Source organism: Coffea eugenioides, chromosome 8, assembly GCF_003713205.1.
Source record: "Coffea eugenioides isolate CCC68of chromosome 8, Ceug_1.0, whole genome shotgun sequence".
Classification (NCBI taxonomy): domain Eukaryota; kingdom Viridiplantae; phylum Streptophyta; class Magnoliopsida; order Gentianales; family Rubiaceae; genus Coffea; species Coffea eugenioides.
This window is the reverse complement of record NC_040042.1, coordinates 33,365,824-33,384,032: the sequence shown is the minus strand read 5'-3', so window position 1 is coordinate 33,384,032 and position 18,209 is coordinate 33,365,824. Positions and strand designations below refer to the sequence as shown.

The 18,209-nt window shown below is 36.3% G+C and overlaps 2 protein-coding genes across 2 annotated transcripts; both read left to right on the top strand.

Moving 5' to 3' along the window:
* Positions 1 to 223: 223 nt before the first annotated feature.
* Positions 224 to 703, top strand: LOC113780595. Its single transcript, XM_027326380.1, has one exon. It carries the CDS (start codon positions 224 to 226, stop codon positions 701 to 703), a length of 480 nt encoding a protein of 159 aa, XP_027182181.1.
* A 14,173-nt stretch (positions 704 to 14,876) lies between these two features.
* On the top strand, positions 14,877 to 17,234 carry LOC113780593 (viridiflorene synthase-like). The gene is made up of 5 exons (XM_027326379.1): positions 14,877 to 14,996; positions 15,457 to 15,730; positions 15,840 to 16,212; positions 16,644 to 16,862; positions 17,060 to 17,234. The coding sequence occupies exons 1-5, from the start codon at positions 14,877 to 14,879 to the stop codon at positions 17,232 to 17,234; spliced, it is 1,161 nt and encodes a 386-aa protein (XP_027182180.1).
* The last annotated feature ends 975 nt before the right edge of the window (positions 17,235 to 18,209 follow it).

The window sequence follows — 18,209 nt, the reverse complement described above, 5'->3', positions numbered from 1 at the left end:
GTTTTCATCTTGCGAAAAGCAGTGACCAAAAAAGATAATAGACTACGGCCTTCATTTCGTTGGGGCACGAGAGCTAAAACAGATGTTATGTGCAAGAAGAAATTGGAGTGAAGTGTGTACAAACCAACAGAAAGGTGGTTTGGGCCTGTTATCATGACTGAGCTATGGAATAGATGCCTGATTATGAAGTTAATATGGAACATCAGCAGTAAAAGGGACACTTATGGTAGAGTGGGTGCATAGCATCCTTTTAAAGAACCTGTCTTTATGGGCTGCAAAGATTCCAAATGTTACCTCTTGGGTTTGGAGGAAGATCTTACAAACTAGAGGCTTGGCTCAACCTTTCATCAGGCACATTGTGGGGAATGGAAATAATATCAGTTTCTGGTTCGATACATGGCATCCCCTTGGGCCATTGTATAAAAGATTTACGGGCAACTTACTATACAGCTTTGGATGCAAACCACATGCTCTTGTATCAGAAATTATAGTGGATGGGAGGTGGAGATGGCCTGTAGGCAGGAAAGCAACAGCAGAAGTTAAGAGGTTCAAGGAAGCTACACCAGAGTGCCTTGTTCCTTTGACAATGTTTGAGGATCAAGTTGTGTGGAATGGGAGTTCTTCTAGAGTTTTCAATGCAAAAAATGCCGTGAAGAAGTCTCGTGGATCAAGAGAGGAAGTAACTTGGGCAAAACTAGTTTAGAGAGAGGATTTATCCCAAGATATGCATTTATTTTATGGCTGCTATGTAAGAAAAAGCTCTCTATGTTGGATAGATTACAAAAATAAAATGTCTCTTTATCATCAAATCTGTGTGTGCTTTGTAAAAGGGAGGAAAAAAACATAAACCATCTATTTTTAATTGTTGTATGACGAGACCAATATGGACAAAAGTGCAGAACATGTGTCTGGTGTTCAGAGGAACTTACTCTTGGGATGAGGAAATTACCTGGTTAGCATCTCATTGGAGATCCAATTCCTTTACAGACCACCTGAGAAGACTAGTTTTGGCTGCAACTGTCTACCACATCTGGAGATTTAGAAATGAAGTGATATTTCAGTCAAAGCCGTTTGTATGTTCACAACTACTAAAGTCTATTATATAGTGGCGGAGCCAGAAAAAATTCTTAGTGGGGGCAAAAGCAACACTAAAATTTTTTACCTATTCTTTTTTCTAGGTTTTTAAGAAAAAAAAAAATTTACCAACAAATACAAATGATGCATATATTCCATGAAAACCATAAAAAGACAAACTCAAAATTATTAATGTAATAATAATTTTATTAGAAAAACAAACTAAACTATATACAATTGTTCACGACAAGTTTTTATATTTTGATAATAATTTATAACCTTCTCATTTTGAACTTCACGAAGCATATTCTTCTCAATGTAAGTAACTAAACAATTTTAGTTCATTAACTAATTTAGAAAACCATATAATTCTTTCACATCCTTTCTAAGAAAACTTTGAAGTCACACTTAAAATTATATCATACTTAAATAGGTATTATTGGACAGTGGGGGGCCGTGCCTCCCAGTGCCCCAACCTTAAATCTGCCACTGCTATTATAGAAGCAGTACGTTATGTAGTTAATGATTGGTCAGGATTCCCAAGAACAAGACAAAATTGGGAACTTGTAATGGAATGGGGAGTGGACTAGAAATGTCTGTCTGTGTAGAGGTATGTTTGAATATTGTAAAAATAGTAATATGAGGAGGGATGATTGCTCATGTGTGCAAGCTCCACTACAGTAATCAATAAAAATCTTTATCATTTGCTCAAAAAAAAAAGTTACTACTAGATGTGTAATAATTTCGTGTCTTGACTTTGATTGTGTTGCATATCTCTAAACAATCAACTTTACACCAGTAATAAGTTGTAAATTTTGGAGACAAATATCGAATTTTTTCTGCATAACTTGTCCTTCCTTGTGGAATTCTTGCATGCGTCTATCAATTGAGATGCATTGCATGACTTTACTCGAATAATTTTAATTTACATTTACTTAAAAAATAAGTGTATCAATCTCAGAAGCTAAAAGAGTATGTGTTCATGCAAAATATTCGAAACACATGAGAATGGAAAATATGCCAAGTGAAGCCAAGTTACACCATGCATGATTTCTGCATTGAAACAAGAAAGGAACAAATAAAAAAAATTAGAAGAAAATTTTTTGCATTTCATGATTTTGGCTACTGCAAATTCAAAATTTTCGCATTGATTCCATGACTATTATAAGATTGCATATGTGCTAGAGATAAAAATTGAACTGCTTCGATTGTTTTATAGGCCAATACTAACCAATAGATGTTGGTGCAAGTGGAAGGAATTCACATCCCTTAATCATGAGATCTCGAATTCAAAACATATGAGAATGAAAAAAACAATATTGGAAGATTTTCCTCCACAAGGGGCCGCACTAGACTCAAATATGATTACTCACAAGCCTTAAAATGGATGCGATACCTGTGGTTTATTAAAATATGGTTTATTAAAAAAAAAAGGCCAATACTCATTAGTATTGAAATTGTTTAAATTAGAATATTTTGAATTCCTTGAGAGTTCAGTAATTATCGCTCTCCTCACCGTTTCGTCAACGGTTTTGTATGCTGAAATTTTTCAAAAATAATTTTAGTATAAAAAATCAATTTGAGCATGTTTTATTTTGGTAATCTACTGATATTTTATGTGAGAGGTGATCTCATGCCTAAAAGATTGTGTGTGGTACTTTTATATGAGAAACTTTGCTATAATTAACTGTCTTGATGACCCTTGGTTAAGGTTTTATGAGTTGATGGGATGTTTGTTCCTCACTCAGAGTTAAGGTTGAAACTTATTGAACGTCTTGACCCTCTTAGTGATGATGACCAAGAACAAGGAGAGAGGAATTGGGGCTTTCTGGGGGAGAGAGACAGACCTCTTGACCCAACGCCTCATCAAGAAAGCTAAAAAATAATAATAATGAATAAAAAACAAATAAGCCACAGTGCATACTAAGGGAGAAGAATCTGACTCTTTGTCTATTTCGTTGCCAAGTTCAACACGTTTGGTTGATTATGCCAAATTCAGCACATGAGCTCCTCGTGACCACCCTCCACCCAATCACACATTGCCACATCAGCAAAACAACCACTCATTTTAACACTTACGTTCGCTCGTTTACTAGATATGCAGATAACATTTAGAATGGATATCCAGAATTACAAACAAAATTTAGAGGTCCTTAAACCCATTGGGCTATTGTATTAACATTAAGGGTCTGTTTAGTTGGAAGTAAAATGTTTTCCTTGGGAAAATATTTTCCGTGGAAGTAATTTTCCATGAAAATCATTTCCCTTTCATCATTTTCAGGTGTTTGGTTAGCTTATTGAAAATATTTTCTTACTTCATTTTTCTGGTGTTTGTTTAACTTTTGAAATATTTTCACTTTTATCTCTATCTTTACTTTCTACACATTATAACTACATACTTCTTCCCATGCAAAATAAGAAAATTTATCTCATTGTTTAACTTTAAAAAATCTTGGAGAAATGTATATATGAATAAAAAATATCTCCTTAAGCAATAAACAAATTGCTGGCCATTTAGTGTCAAATATCAATCACATGCAATGCTTATTGTGACATATATCTTGCACTCTCACTGCTGAAAATTTCTCTAGAAAAGAATGTCCCTATTATACATAATTAATTACTAGCATAGGATGAGCAGGATGAGGTTTTTTTTTTATTTTGAATATACTAGGGGGAGGGTTGGGTTGGATTGGGTGGTGCGGGGGAGGGAGTGTAAGGAAGAGGTCTTGGGTTCGAGTCCTCCTATTTACACTAAAAAAGAAAAGAATATACTACAAGATGTTTTCAGTAAGTTTGGAACATACTACCAGCGGGATGCATGCATTTCGGAAAACAACTTCAGTAAGTTTGGAAGGGAAGTTGTTTTCCATAAGATGAGTGAAAATATTTTACATAGGAAAATGTTTTCAGTAACTTTTGTGCAACCAAACACGGGAAATTAGGAAAATATTTTCCTGGAAAACATTTTCACCCGAAACAAACGGACCCTAAACTATATTCAATCGATCTGTTGTGAAAATTGAATGAAGCTCCAGTCATTGATACATGTGTGTGCATGCTTCAATTATGAAAATGAAAAATTTTTATTCTACTATATCTAACATGCTTGAATTGGAGGCTGAGAACTGGGATACTTGCAGATTTGTATCGGTTATTCTTCCCATATCACCATATTGTTTTTGCAGAGGAAACCTGTAATTTTGTGTGCGACCAAAACTTTGAATCTTAGGGTTGGTAGGTGGATATATATTGAAACATAGTCCTTGTACTTTCAGTTATTGATGTTGCTTGCCAGCCATAGTTAAATAAATTTCTTTTCAATTTAAATTATGCATTATGCATTATGGAATGGGGTAAGTTATTCCTTTACTAGATATGTTTAGAATTTGCTTTTGATGGTTTACACTGTGGATCGTTGACAGACTGTAGTTGGCCGTGTATAATGCCTTACATATTTGAGGTAAAACGTATCACTTGACATTTTACTTCTGCAAATTTAGGTTGTAATATTTAGTGCTATCAAATATTTAGGTCATCATCTGCTGTGGTTAGTTATGAAGTTGGGTTTGTGCAGATACGCATACTCGTTCTTGATTAATCTGATAAACAGAAATTTGTGACTCGTCGTGTTTTGTTTCTTATAGGAGATGATTTTCTGCTAATGACCATTTCAAAATTATTAATGCATCTTGGTTATTGGTGAATTTTTTCGTAAGGATGATAGAATAGAGTATTGGCTCTAAAAGTTTAATTGCAATTTAGTACTTGACCTTTTAGTAGGAGTTATTATGTATATAATTAAATTTGAAGGCACAAAAATAGAATCAAATAAACTTGTGAGACAAATTTAGGGTTTATTTAAATCGATCATCAACCCTATCGACTCAACTTATTCTTTACCCGATTAAGAGAGAATTAAGAGTGAAATTGCCAATAAAAATCTTGGGCACATGTTAGTATGCATAAATTATGCGTGCCTTATCATGTGGTCGCATAATATCACATTCATTACGTCCTTTTTTTTTTTTTTCGAAACGATATATGATTGTATTCCTTTTCAAAAGATGTACAAGTACGAGCAAAGGCTCGATGCAACTATACAAGCGGTCATTTAACCACTAAGGAAACAAAAGTTCCTCATCAAAAGTAATGCCTAAAGCATAAGAACTAAGCTTGGAGCTTAGATGATAGTTATCATTTTGAACTAGACAAAAGGAGCACATATGAAACAAAAGTCTAAGTTGAACAATATCCTCCACCACAGTTGCTAATCTGATATCCCGTGCTTGTTTGGATTGAATAAGGTTGAGGAGCTGCTGATTCTGAACTTGGAATTGGACCACCCTGTGTTGCATTCCAGCAACTTTACACATTGCCAATTTTAGAGCTAATGCTTCATCCAGCAAAAAAGATCCTGAACTGGTTTCACGCATTGCCCAGCCTGTGTGTGTTCCCTGAGCTCCTCCTATTAGACAGATTCCAATGCCAACCCATGGTTCGTGCTTATCCCTTGTAATTGCAATGCTGAATTGCAGGACACCATGTTGTGAACAAAGCTGTGGATATTGCAGATGTAGAGCTTCTGTTTCGGTCGTACTCATCCTAGTTTCCAGTCTATCTACTTCCCCCAATTCTAACCATTCCTTTAATGCCTTCTGAATAACCGTCCATGGCCTGTATTTCTTGCCATTGAATTCTACCCCATTCCTCCCTTTCCATATTTGCCAGAGTATATGGACCGATAGAGCAATATGTTGCCAACCTTGTGGTCTATGTCTAGCTTCAATGATGGATGTCCACCATCTTCTAAAACAGCCATGTTGTTCCAATATGCCTTCCCACTGGATTGGGGCTAACTTCCATGTCATTTTTGCATCCACACAATTCAGAAATGTATGTTCAATCGTCTCCCTTTCCTCTCCACATCGCATACAAATAGGGTCTCCAGCTTTGATTCTACCATAGATGATATCTCTGACCGGTAAAGCATTGTTTAGACATTTCCAGAGAAATATTTTCTGTTTATGCTTAATCTTTAAGCTCCACAATTGCTTCCAAATCTTCTTAGACTGATGCTCCCAACTAGTAGAGCTGTCATTCTGATTTGTTTTCTGTTTGGTTTCCTTGCTAGCCATCAACACCTTATACCCTGAATTGACGGAGTAATTCCCATCCACACCATGTAACCAAAAATGAGAATCTTCCCTGCCAGCTAGACTGATTGGGATACTCAAAATTCTGTCCGCATCTTTGGAGTTAAAAGTTTGGAAAACCAAATTGCGGTTCCATCTTTTTTGGCAAATCAAATCTTTTACTTTCTGCAGTCCACCATCCGTAGCTCTGCAAGTAGTTACTCTCCCATTTGTTGTGTCCGGAAGCCAGCTATCTTCCCAGATATGTGTATTCTTTCCATTACCAATCCGTCTTCTAGTGCCTTGTTCCACCACATGTCTCGCGCTCATCAGACTTCTCCATAACCATGAGGCATTATTGGGGACTTTACACCTGAATATTGAAGTTCTGGAGTAGTACTTAGCCCGCATTACTTGGCTAACTAACAGGTTGGGTTGAGAAATCAAACGCCATACCTGTTTACCCAGTAGTGCAGTGTTAAAGGCCTCCAAATCCTTGAATCCTAAACCCCCCTTGTCCTTCTCCTGAGTGATCTTTCTCCAGGAACACCAATGAATTTTATTATTTCCATTGATGTCTCCCCACCAAAAGTTTGACATGAGTGAGCTGATTTCCTTGCACAATCTGGATGGCACCTTGAAGCATGACATAGTATAAGTAGGCATAGCTTGAGCCACTGATTTAAGTAATATTTCCTTGCCTGCCGTACTTAGAAACTTGTTCTTCCACTGGAGCACTCTCTGTTGTATGTTCGACTTAACAAAACCAAAAAGCTGTTGTTTTGTTCTCGAAACTACCATAGGTAATCCGAGATACTTGCCTTGACAGACTCTTTGCATATCCCCCATGGTTCGGCAAATCAGGAGCATCAAACCTGGTTGCACGTTCTTGCTGAATAGAACGGAGGACTTTTCCAGGTTAATCACTTGACCAGATGCCAAGCCATAGACATCTAGCACTCTCATTAACTCCTTTGCTTGATCCTGATTTGCTTTGCAAAAAATTAAAGAATCATCCGCGAAGAAAAGGTGAGTTAAACTAGGTCCCCTTCTGCTTATATTCATCCCTGACAACATCCTATTAGCCTTAGCCTTCCTAAGCAGATTGGATAAGCCCTCTGAACAAATTAGAAATAGATAAGGGGATAGAGGGTCCCCTTGTCTAATTCCTCTCTTGGGGATGACATACCCTTTAACCTCCCCATTAATATTAAAAGAGAATGAAACAGAACTTAGGCACTGCATTATCCAAATTATCCATGTACTGTGAAATCCCATCTTATGCATCATAGCTTCCAAAAAGCTCCACTCCACACGGTCGTAGGCTTTAGACATGTCAAGCTTAACTGCCATAAACCCCTCCTTGCCATGTCGCATGTTTTTTAGATAATGCAAATATTCATGAGAAACCATAATGTTGTCAAGAATTTGCCTACCAGAAATGAAAGCAGATTGATTTTTGCAAATGCAACAATGCAAGACACTTTTAATCCTATTGGCTAAGATTTTAGCTATGATCTTGTACATGGTAGTACAGAGACTAATGGGTCTAAACTGCTTCAAGGATGTAGGGTTTAGCACTTTGGGAATAAGAGTAATCACTGTATGATTAACACTCTTTAAAAGGTAACCAGTATGGAAAAAAGTTTGGATGGCATTTACCACATCTTGTTTGATGGTAGTCCAGAATTTTTGAAAGAATAAAGGTGACATACCATCAATCCCAGGAGCTTTGTCCGGGTTCATAGAGAAAACAACAGATTTAATTTCGTCTTCCAAGACTGGTTTGAGCAAGTTTTCATTCATTTCATCCGTAATAGAGTGTGGTATACCATCCAGTACTTCAGTTAAGTCCCCTCCCTCATTCCCATTCAGAAGATTCCGGTAATAGTCCTCCATTTCTTTGCACAATTCCTCCTCACCTTCAGTCCATGTACCATTGTCTCGCTGTAATTTGTTCAGCCTATTTCGCCTTCGCCGACCTTGAACCAAGGCATGGAAATATTTTGTATTTTTATCTCCCTCCCTGAGCCATTGGATCCTTGATTTCTGCTGCCAGTATTGTTCTTCCTCTTGGTATGCGTCCTTCAATTGTCTCTTTAGAGATGCCTTAAAACCATTTCTGGTGCTCCCTGTTGACTTTTTCAGCTCACTCAATTGAAATTGAATCTTCTCTATCTTCTGCCTAGAGTTTGTTTGGAGCCTGTTCTTCCATTTACTGAGAGCTAGACGGCAGTTTTTTATCTTGCTAGTAACTTGAAACATTCTAGATCCTTGAGTCTCCTGCTGCCATGCCTCCCTGATCACATTCCCAATGTCTGCTCTTTGTAGCCACCTCTTATCAAAATAAAATCTTTTACGCCGCCGACTAGAGTTCGGCTTAGTGTCTATGATCAAAATGCTGTGATCAGATGCATAAGAATCTACATGTCTGCACACTACGTTCTCATAAACCTGTGACCAAGAGAGACTACAAAGACCCCTATCTAATCGCTGTTTGATCTCCCCCGTATCCTCCCAATTGTTACACCAAGTCCATGGATGTCCAGTGAATCCAATATCCATAAGTTGATTTCCATTAATGAATTGCTTGAAATCCTGAAAACTTGTTTCCTGTCTGCAAATACCACCCCATTTCTCTTCGTTGGAAATGATATCATTAAAGTCACCAGCTAAGATCCATCTTTCTCCCCACAGAGATTTCCTTCTTTCAATGACATTCCACTGTTGTTTCCTAATGTGATTGTCACAACTCGCATAAATGCCAACAAACCACCAATCAGAATTATTTTCCAAATCCACCACATGCGCCTCTATGGTGAATGCAGTCTTCAAAACCTGAAGAACCTTAACTTCCTCTTTCCACAGTAGGGCGAGCCCGCCTGCCTTGTTCATTGCTTCAACAACAACCATCTCATCAAATCTTAAAATGTTTTTCACCTTTTCCATGTAAAATGTCCTATTTTTAGTCTCACTTAAAAACACCATGCTTGGAGAGAAGAGGTTATTCACCTCCCTCAGCTGGGGAATTGTCAAGGGGCTCCCCACACCTTGACAATTCCACACCTGAACTCTCATTTACCCTCTGGGGCCCAAACAGGCATGGACCCTTCGCCATCAAAAGCATTCTGCTCTAAACCCCCAGAAACATCCCTCTTAGATCTTTTCAAAATCTGAATATCAGGCTCAACATTCTCCATAGTCTCATCCAATTCATTGCTTTTCCTTTTCCCTTGATCTGCCAATACCCCCAAGTTGATACTTATTCCTTTAAGCGTCTGTCTCCTTTTTATGGGTGACCTCAGAGACTTTTGAATCCTTTTGGTCTGCTTGTGAACTATCACTTGCTTCCTATCTGTACTGCCCCTATCGACTTGCATGAGTGTTACCTCATTGTTTCCCTCCTCAAGACCAGATTGCGAAACCTTCTGGATTCCCTTCTCCTTCTGGATACACCCTATATCCTGTTCCATCCCAACCTTCACTTCTACAAGCTGATTCATTCCCCCTTCGTAAGAAATTTTAGAAGTGCTAGCTTCATCAACTCCCTCCAAGATAGAGGAGGGTGTAATCTCTATACGCTCTTCAGGCAAAGGCTCTGCAGGGTTACTTTGTTGGTCCTGTTGCTGAGTTACACTCGCAGGTACCTCATCTAATCCTCTAGAATCATCACTACCCATGTTGACCCCCCTCTCCTTATCTACCCAATTCCCATCCTGGAACCTCCAGAGATGTTGTTGGGGGTTATATCTAACTCCTATTTGATTGTTCTGCGTATACAGTTTTCCATTTGCATTCCCTGCCCTCATCCAAATACCATATTGGTTATCCTTTTTCCTTTCGCTCCCACCCAATAACAATCCACATGATCTCTCACTGTGTCCGATTCTTCCACAGCTGTAACAAAAATCTGGGCAACGCTCGTACTTGAAATTCACCCATCTAACTCCTCCTGCCACTTTAATTGTTGTCCCTCGCAGAAGAGGTTGGTCAATGTCCACCAGTGCCGCTATCTTAATATGCCTTCCTTCCTTTCCCCCTGTTTGTGGTATAATGACATCCCTAACCTGGTTGAACACAGAGCCAATCTTTTTGCCAACATCCTTTGAAATCCAGTGAACAGGGAGGTTCCATACTTGCACCCAAAGGGGTGCCAAGTTAAAAGCTTTGTCGTCCTCCTCAATCCCCTCGTACCATCTGTTAACAACCATGATTTGATTATCCAATATCCAAGGGCCTCCCTTAGCAATACGTTCCCGATCATTTTCCTTAGGCATAAAAAACTGGAACAGATTTGGGCCGAGTTCCGACACTGTCAGATCTTTAGGGTACCCCCAAGCTGTAGTAACGAAATTCTTGACCCCCGTATAATTAGCTACTTTCTCACCCACAATCTTCCCTATCAAACTACTTTGACATTCTGTTATACCTGAAGATAGCTCCTCTCTCCCCACTTCTGTTATTTGTAACTCCTTGCTCGAAAGTGTAAAGCTTCTCAAAATGTCAGTAATATCCTCAGCCATGAGACTTAACACAATGTACTGCTGGTATACCTCTCACTCTCACACCAATAATCTCAATGAAAACCCGGTAATTTCCAGAGGAAAACCGAAGAAAATATGCTTTTCTCTAGGTAAATGTCTATCTGGTAGGCAACAGAAAAAGGAAAAACAGAGTACAATGCACCTACTGCTAATGCACCTAAACTACCAGACAAGGCAAGAAGAGACTATGGCAGTAAGCTTACCTATCTGCTGTCGTAGCCACTCCATGAATGCTGCTCCTTCATGCTTGGTTTGGTGTATGAATGTTGAGTATGGTTTGACAGATCTGGAACACAGCCTCTGAGCTAAAGAAACTTTGTGAGCACAGTGACTCGTCAGCTGTCACTTACTAATACTAGAATCCGACAATAATTCATGACCGCTTGCTGGATTAGTACTTGGAGATTACCTAAAAGTGAAAAAGTTTGAACCTTTATAAACAATGAAAAGCTTCCACCCAGAGAACACTTCTTTGAACCTTTACGTTAAATTCTCCAAATTCTGAAATGGCCAATAAATGGTCGTTTACTACTCTAAATTTCTTCAGGGTTGTTCTAAGAACACTTCTTGTATAGCACCTACTCGATTAAGAGAGAAATTTCTAATGAATATCTTGGGTACATGTTAGCATGCATAAATTATATGTACCTTATCATGTGGATGTATAATACTCCCTCCGTCCCAATTATTTATTCATGTTTGGAGAATCCAACTTTTTAAGAATAGTAGTTTAATTGTGATGTTTGTGCTTCTCTTTTTAATTTTACCTCCAAAATTTAAAATTTAAATTTAAATGGTAACACACATATGATTAGAAAGAAAAATTATATTGAAAAGAATGACTCAAAAATATTTTGACTTTTCCAACATAACAAATATTTTGAAATATATTAAAATCGAAAGTATGACACTTCAATGGGATGGAAGGAGTATCAAATTCATGACATCCTTGATCATGAAGTTTCTTTTTCAAAGAGTTAGGAATATGAGAATTAGTGGTCCAGCCAAATATGATGTAATTTTATAAGATTTAGGGTGGGCAAGTACGATGTATTTCAAATACTTCTCAAATTTTCTAGGATTGTTTTGTGATTTTACCATAGTTGAGAGTGAGTCTGCCACATGGCGTGATTTTGGTTCTAAGCAGTAGACTCGGGTGTCGTATTTCTTTCTGATGTAGCCGCAGCCCATGGTTTTTGAGAGTAACAGTAGAAGACTCCAAAAGTTGCCCATGTTTTTAACTCCAAAAGTTGTCGGCTTCTGAGCTACTGTGAGAATTGGGTTTATTTACGTTAAATTCTTATTTCTGTAACAAAATGTCAGAAAAAAAACAGTAAAAGACTATTGTCGGCTTTTGAGCTACTGTGAAGATTAGATTTATTTACGTTAAATTCTTACTTCTGTAAGAAAATGTCAGAAAAAAAACAGTAGAAGACTAATTGATTGATTGAGCTTTACAACTTTATATCAATTTCTCTTGAGCTTTCCTGTGGATATTGATTGATTTGATCCAACTGAATGTAGCAGTCTTCTGTAGAAATCAGAAGGCACACCTCAGCTAAGAAACCGAGAGATCCATAAAGGGTATGCAACACAAAGAAACGTTTTAAATGAAAAGTTCACGTCACAAATTCAGTTTTCTGGGCCTTCCGCATTTTGAGGCATTTGACAGTAATCTTTCGGTTGTCAAATCACTTTGACTTTAATCTAACTAGCACACACTGAATCACAGAGAACCAAGGTTGGCACAGACTTTGACACGTTATTGTGATATACCTGTGTCACTGTCCATTTTGTCGTAAATTTGATAAGGTGCTTCTCAAATTCTACATAACTGCTGTTGAGAGAAAAGATCAGGCACGTAGCCATAAGAGTCATCAAAATGGAGGTGACATAATTAAGAATTTATATATATCTATAGGTAAAAATAGATGAGTCATAAATGAGTGCAGTAATTAATGAGACTTTTGGAAGAGAGGAACACGGATAAAGGAAAATAAAAGTAATGAAAAAGAAAAGAATGGTAAATATGCGTGTTTAATTGGATGACCCATTTTAAACTTAAAATTTAGTGCATATCCAAACCCATTTATTTATGGGCAAATTTGGATGAGTTAAAATAATTGGGTTTATATATATTGACTGCTTTAGCCATGAATAATATATTCCAGAAGCGAAATTTTTTTTCTATAATTTATAAATTTCCTAATTATGTAGAATGTAATTTTTGCTACCCATCATAATATTCTTAAATGTAATAAAACAGACAAATAAGAAATTGAAAAAGTAGATTATACCATATAATGTTCTGTATGTATCCATACTACATTAAAATTTTGTCACCATTCACAGTACCATTTATTACTTTAGATAACAATAATCATTTTATTGAATTAAAATACTGCACTAGTAGTACCAAATACATGCACTAGATACAAATAAATGTAACGAATATCATCTCTGTCTTGTATCCTTGAATCACCAAATCCTCATCTTTAGGCGTGTCTAATATATAATTTGACCTGCAGATGGAAGCCAGCCAAAATACACGTTTAAAAAGAAGGAAACAGATAATAATGATTAAAAGAACGCAAGGAAACATGTTTAAGAAGAAAATGAATTCGGACTAGTAACTATAGCATAGCTAATAAAATATGGGATGGGTATAGATATCATACGCAGATATATTATACGATTTTTTTTTCACAAGTACAGTTAAAAGTTCAGTGTGAAAATATGTACTTCGCAAAATTATACGTATAAATCCGTATGTGAATAGTATGAACATATTTAAAAGTTGCAAAACTAAATTATGAATAAATTTACTATACTTTCAACTACATTTCTACCAATTTTAAACTTATTTTTGTCTATCAAACCCAAAGAAGCAATAATCAATAGAAATTAATTTGTACAGACAAAGAAGATTTCGTCGGGAGATATCTTATCCTTGCAGTTGTTTGGTCCCATCGTCAATTTGGAAATTTTAGTTTCTTACTTTTTTTTATGTATAAATGAATCCACAAATATTTTAGTTTGTTCAAATCTTTTCTTCGGAAATTTTAATTTTTTGGTAAGTAGGCATATTTGGTCCTTAATATTTGGGGTTGAATTAAATTTGTCAGCGACACTTTGATCAAAGTATATGTACCCTAAGACATTGATTTTGATTTAATTAATCCTGAATATTGGATCTTAACATATGTAAAGTATGTAGTTCTGGCCAAATTAGCCTCTAATATTGCATAATATATTAATAAAATTTATTAATATGGCATACAAAAAAATCATGAGATTATAAAAACTATAGAAAAAATTGTAAACAACATAAAAATATAAAACAAATTTAAAGTATTCAGTTGTAACTACAAAAAGACTAGATGACTAATCATACCAAGTAATAACAAAACAAATCACATGTTGCACATGTGCTCCATCTATTTATTTTGCATTTCTTTCATAAAATAATTTTAAAAGCAATTTAATTTTACATGTTTGTTCAAAATTTTTTGTACTATTTTTAGGGAGGAGATGATCTAGTTATGAAGCACTCATTTCACGTGTTGTAAAATTTATTGCGCTTTATTTGTAAAGTTGAAAAATATATTATTTAATGATCTACAAACATTTACACGAGAGGGCCGCATTTCGGGAAATTCATAAAAGAATTAGAGAAAGTTACAAATGATGTGGAGAGTCGTACAAATATATTATAAAAGGATTTGTTATCTTATTCATGTGGTATCTTTTTTTTTTTTATGTTGACCATTAATTTTAACAGAAAAATTAATAGTGGCATTTTAACCTCAATTCTGAAAGGGTTATCTATAAGTTTATAAATCATAGGAGACGTATGTAGTAAAGTACCAAATCACAGAAGGATTAAAGTTATTTATCCTTTTTTTGTTATTGATTTTTGGTTCTCACTATTACTTTTATCGTCATGCATTCCTTTTTAGAAGAAGAAGAAAATATATGATGTGAGCAAAATTTTCTACTTGGCTCCTAGTGACTACTTGGGCGGTTGGAGGATCTATAAATACGTACTCTGGCTAATCATCAAAGTGGTCACAGCATACAACACTTAATTGATCATAGGCCTACCCTATTTTCCCCCAAGAATATGGCGTCGACTCAGGCTTCTTTCCACTCAAACAGCCTGCAAGAGACTGTCCGCCCGTTAGCAGCCTTTCCGGAAAACATTTGGTCTGATCGTATCGCTCCATTTACTCCCGATAAAGAGGTTATACTTACCTTCAGCTCCTATAACCTCATGTTTTTGTTCATATAATATTTATTCCTTTTATAAGTTGGAACCATATTCTTATCCGCTCCCACAAGTTCACGATCCTTTGTAATATCCGCTATCAATTCTGGCATGATTGCTATCCCTTGATTAATTCCACAGCCTCCTATCAAGAGGGGGGAAAATACAAAAAGATTAGTTACTATTTTTCGTAGAACTAGACGTTTGATTTATCATATTTGTTTTGCTGTTTCTTAGTCATACTTGGTTTGTTCTTACCCCGACTTCATATAGGATTCATCCCCTAATTTTTTTTTTTGCCCGTAACACTGTTGCATTTCCTTAGATTTCAGGGTCTGGTTTCTCCTGTTTAGTTTCTAATTGTTCCATTTCCCTGCAATATCAAAGCGATCAATTTGACAATATGACTAAAGAAATATTTTTCTGATGCTTTTAGGAACATGAAATGTATGAAAGAGAGATTGAAATGTTGAAGGCAGAAGTGGCGAGCATGCTTTTGGCAACCGGAAAGACTATGATGGAGAGATTCGACTTTATAGACAAAATAGAACGACTTGGTGTCTCGCATCACTTTGATATCGAGATTGAAAACCAACTACAAGAATTCTTTAATGTGTATACCAACTTTGGGGAGTATTCAGCTAATGATTTATCTAGTGCAGCGCTTCAATTCCGACTTTTTAGGCAGCATGATTTCAATATCTCTTGTGGTACGCAGCTTACATACTAGATTTGCTAAGTTTTAGTGTGGACTCACCTATTAGTAAACCTTAACACCTAATTTTTCTAACATATTATTTCCAAATAATTTCCAAACAGGCATCTTTGACCAATTCATTGATGCTGAGGGTAAGTTCAAGGAATCCTTATGCTATGACACAAGGGGTTTGTTGAGTCTATACGAAGCTAGTCATGTTAGAACACATGGAGACGAAATTTTAGAAGAAGCTCTTGCTTTCACAACCACTCATCTGACATCTGGAGGACCCCATTTGGATTCTACTCTTGCAAAACAAGTGAAATATGCCCTTGAGCAGCCGTTGCATAAGGGCATCCCTAGATATGAGGCTTGGCATTACATCTCCATCTATGGGGAAGATGAATCTAACAACAAATTATTGCTGAGGCTTGCCAAGTTCGATTACCACTTGCTGCAGATGTCATATAAACAAGAGCTTTGTGAGATAATAAGGTACACCGAGACACTAGTTCCCCAAAGGTAGATCTAAGATTTCATTATCAATATTAACTGCGGAAGTTTATATTTTACAGTACAGTTTTACGTGCAGCTTTAGGTTCACTTGGAGCTTAGTAGGATCTATAATATCCACAGTATTTTAAATCACCAAAAAAATTTCTTTCATAGGTTGGGTTAGTAACATAAAAATATTATATTACTACTCTCTTTCTAAATTGAGTAGAGCCCTACAAGTTTTTAGAATCTTATGAAACATAACCTATACTAAAAGTTAGCCAATGTAACTGTTACTCGTTTGCAATTTTATCTAAAGTATTATAGCAAATACCTTCGTATATGACTATATTTTTCTAGCAGAAAGTTTCATGAATGATTGTTTTATTTTTTTATTTTTTATTTTTTTGACAAATGGCAACGATGTATAGTTGGGGAAAGGGATTGGAGAGTGTATCAAAATTTCCATATGCAAGGGACAGATTTGTGGAATGCTACTTCTGGGCTGTTGGAACCTTGTATGAGCCTCAGCACTCTCTTGCTCGAATGACTTTTGCGAAAGTAGCAGCCCTTATTACAATGATTGATGACATCTATGATGCTTATGGCACTCTTGATGAACTTCAAATTCTCACAGACTCTGCAGAAAGGTAGTGTTCTATGTTAGTCATCTTACACAAGTGAAGCAATCATCTTCGAAAAAATAATTGAGTAATATACTAAAAAGATTTGTCTTACTGTGAGCCAGTAGATGATAAAGGGACCATTATCCAAAAAGTTTCTCTAGCTTGATGTTGCCTGTTAACAGTGAGGTGCAGTGATATAGGAAATTTTGCTTTGCTTGCAGGTGGGATAGCAGTGGAGCAGATCAACTCTCAGACTACATCAGAGCTTCCTACACCGCACTTCTGAAATTTAATAAGGAGGTTGGGCAAAAATTAGCTAAAAAGCAAAGAACCTACGCATTCGATAAGTATATAGAAGAAGTACGGTACCATGTTGTTGTTAGGGTGGTTATCTAAATTTAACCACCGGTGAAAACCATCACCTATTGAACCCAAGATCTATATGGCGATTATTAAGAAATAAATAAACGATAAAATAGCGGAAGCGTACCTGAATCCATATTGATAAACTTGATACTTGAATCCCTAGAGATTTGGGGTGGCCTTCCAGGTCAACAGGTATTCACCGATCCTTTGAGAGAGGCCTTTAGTTTCTCTCTGGTATCTTTCCTGACGATGGGATATCAGGGAAGGGGTATTTTGCTGTATTAGGGAATACGACAACTAAAACGATGCCTGTGACCTGGGGACCATAACCCTATTTATAGGTAACATTCCTGTTACCTTTGGAGCCCTATTTCAGCCCATCATTGAAATAGGAGCCCATAAGTTTCTACACATAAAAGGGCCCACATCCTATTAGATACATTAAACCCAAACTATATTTGATCACTTTAATTGGGTTTAACCTTAATTGACAGTTTGCAATACATAATTATTCACATATAAGTCCAATGTTGGATTAAGGATCCAACAATCTCCCACTTGGACTATATGTGTAACCTTATAATTATGTTTTGCAATTAACCGTATGAGCTCAACTTTACTGTCATTATCACAATGTATCTGTAACCAATTCGGTCCATCAATTACACCAATATAGGATCAAAGCGGCCTTTGTTACAATTTCGTAACTCGACCCATCAATGGTCACATATATCAATGCAATTGAATGACATGAATTATGATGTGGATGTGTAGCATGGAAATTTCATGTAATGTGATCAAAACATGCCTATTTCCAACTGGTCCACCTTAAATTTTATGAGATCAAATCATACCAAAATTAGAGTGCAAAAAAATCCAAACTTTATTTATGCATAAAATATCCTTAAATCCTTAATAACTGAAAAATATCATAAGAGCATTTAAAATAACAAACTCCCACTAAAACTATACATCGTTTAATACGACACCCATATGAGCAGTATG

Excerpts from the sequence above, each read along its gene's own strand:
- LOC113780595 (XM_027326380.1), top strand. The coding sequence starts at position 224 with ATGGTAGAGTGGGTGCATAGCATCCTTTTAAAGAACCTGTCTTTATGG.
- LOC113780593 (XM_027326379.1), top strand. The coding sequence starts at position 14,877 with ATGGCGTCGACTCAGGCTTCTTTCCACTCAAACAGCCTGCAAGAGACT. Across the intron at positions 14,997-15,456 it reads CATTTACTCCCGATAAAGAG|GAACATGAAATGTATGAAAG; the intron begins GTTATACTTACC and ends TGATGCTTTTAG. Across the intron at positions 16,213-16,643 it reads GAGCTTTGTGAGATAATAAG|TTGGGGAAAGGGATTGGAGA; the intron begins GTACACCGAGAC and ends AACGATGTATAG.